This window comes from Vicia villosa, linkage group LG4 (genome assembly GCF_029867415.1).
Source record: "Vicia villosa cultivar HV-30 ecotype Madison, WI linkage group LG4, Vvil1.0, whole genome shotgun sequence".
Lineage (NCBI taxonomy): Eukaryota > Viridiplantae > Streptophyta > Magnoliopsida > Fabales > Fabaceae > Vicia > Vicia villosa.
Window position 1 is genome coordinate 93238976 of NC_081183.1, and position 2469 is coordinate 93241444.

A 2469-nucleotide genomic window follows, 5' to 3' on the forward strand; every position below is an offset into this window, starting at 1 on the left:
CACTTGTCATTGTCAGGGAGAACCAGAGAACACCCAAATAAAGAAAACCACAAAATAATCATGTCCAAGAAAAGACCAAAAGATCACCAGAACAACAAAACAACCATTACAACCATTACACCAAAAGATCACCAGAACAACAAAACAACCATTACAACCAAAACAACAAACACACACTACTCCCCCTTTTTAGCCACAAAAGGAGCCAAACTTCAGATGAAGATTTAATCCTCAGAGCCAGCAGTATCTTCATCATCCTCCTCACTCATCTCCACATCACTGGAGCTACCAGTCTGGGCATCAGCATCCTCATCATCCTCAACCTTATATTCATCCTCACTATCAGCATCCATCTTCTCACCATCACTACCAGCAGCATGATCATCACCACTATCAGCAGACTGCTCAAGACTTTGTATAAGCTGTTCAAGCTTCATCTTCCTATTTTCCAGCTCTTTGCAGGTCTCCTTCAGCTCAGCTATAAGAGAGGCTTTGGTCACAGACTTGCTAGTTTGAGATGTCCCAGCAGATGTTGAGGCATCATTCCTTTGAAGCAGCTTGTAGTGAAAGGTCAAAGCACTTTCCCTTTTGCAGACAGAATCTTTAGCTTTCAAGATGCCAGGGTATTGCTTTAGGATGATTCCACATATTAGGGATGGAAAGGCAATAGGAAGCTTAGTGGCAGAGGTACCTGCATGTCTCATAGTCTGGTCAAAAATATAGGTCCCATAGTCAAACACAGTCTTGGTCCCTATAGCATAAATGAATCTACCTAAGCCAACAGCAATGGTAGAGGTGTGATTGGTGGGCACCCAGTTGGCAGAACCAATTTTATGCAGCAGAGCATACTTGACAGTCAAGAGACTAGCAGACAGTTTGCTTTTGATGGGCCACTTTTTAACCTTACCCCCAGTGATGGTGTTGCAGACCTCATTATCAGTTACTTCAAGCTCAGGTTGAGCTTCAGCATTTCTACCTAGATAGTGATTGATAGCAGTAGGGGAGAACTCTATGCATTTTCTTCTAACATAAACTTTATGAAAATCATCTGTTCTACCATCAGCACAGTCTTGAGATAAATTGACAATAAACTCTTTCACAAGCATTTCATAACATTTAGAGAATTGAGAAACAGTCTTAATCAAACCTGCAGTCTTGATGAGCTGCATGACCTCTTGATTTTCCAGAGCATCATTTGCTAATTCTCTTTCAAGGGCCAGCCTTCTTTGATACACAAATTTCCACTGGATTGCATTAGAAGCATAGTGCAGATATATGTTATCCAAAGGAACATCACGGACCTTTGTAGCAGATTTAGTAACAGCAATCTTCTTCTTGGAGGGGATGTCAGGGACATCACTAGGGACATCAGCTTCAGAGTCAGAAATGCTTCTTTCCTTCCTCTTCTTCACACTAACTTTGCTTCCAGACTTTGAGGGTCCAGTAGGAACTTTCTTCATCTTTTCTTTAGTAACAGTCTTCAGAGGAGTAACCTGTGGCTTGAGAGAGTGTTGCTCACAAACTTGTTTTCCCTTACGAGCCTTGACCCTGTTGGAGATGCTGGAGATGAGGTCATCATCAGCAATATCTATAGGATCATCAAGTTCATCTAGGTCCACCACATCATGCACATTAGGATTTTCATCTTTCTTAGCAGGAACAGCAGGAACCTCTTCATCTTTCTCAGGTGCAAGAGTCTCATCATCTTTGGTACCAGATGCTTCAACATTGATAGCTTCAGATGTTTCAACATCTTTGGCAACAAGGGTCTCGTCATTATTAACAGATGTCTCAACATCTTTAGCAACAGGAGTCTCATCATTTTTATCAGCAGATGTCTCATCATTTTTATCCTGATCTTTGCTGGCATCATCTTGCTCACCTTGATCATCATCGGAAGCAGGCATTTGGGCTAGAGGAACAGATATTCCTTCAACCTTGTGCCCTTCATTCAAGATTCTGGTGACAATATTTGCAATTGCATTATGAACATAGGAAGATCCCTCTCTACCCTGGACAGAAAAAGTTTCTGGAACAGATCCTCCGGTTGATTTTCTTGCATGCATCTTTCTTGGTTGACTGCGAGTAGAATCGGAAGGAGGAACAGTGTTCAATGGTGCGACATTCAACACAACATCTTGATCAGTCACCACATTTGGTGCCCTAGACTCCGATGCTTTTTCAGAGGAGGGAGACGATTGCTTTGAAGGAGTACTTTGAGACATGATGAGAGAGAATGGAAAGCTGGGTAAGTATTTTGGAATGCAGAGAACCAGAGAGATAGCGTGAGTGTGGAGGAGAGGTTTTGAAAGAATGGAAACCGTTTGGGTAACTTGTAAAAGGGGGGGAAAATACACTTTAATGTGTAATGATATCCAAGATTTGGAGAGAGAAATAGTGCTGGCCCCACACCCAATTAATTGCTATAATCCTTCACAAAGACAAATGCCTAATTTGTTTCTTAGATTT

At 41.8% G+C, this 2469-nt stretch overlaps 1 protein-coding gene across 1 annotated transcript; it reads right to left on the reverse strand.

Moving 5' to 3' along the window:
* Positions 1-224: 224 nt before the first annotated feature.
* LOC131597527 (uncharacterized) lies at positions 225-2225 on the reverse strand. Its single transcript, XM_058870219.1, has 2 exons — positions 1752-2225; positions 225-323 (listed from the first exon to the last, which is right to left on the reverse strand). Exons 1-2 carry the CDS (start codon positions 2223-2225, stop codon positions 225-227), a joined length of 573 nt encoding a protein of 190 aa, XP_058726202.1.
* Positions 2226-2469: the final 244 nt, after the last annotated feature.

Bases quoted from the DNA above. Each gene is read 5' to 3' on its own strand.
- LOC131597527 (XM_058870219.1), bottom strand. From the start codon at position 2,225: ATGTCTCAAAGTACTCCTTCAAAGCAATCGTCTCCCTCCTCTGAAAAA. The intron at 324-1,751 runs GTTGAAACATCT...GATGAATATAAG, and splicing joins AGACCCTTGTTGCCAAAGAT to GTTGAGGATGATGAGGATGC.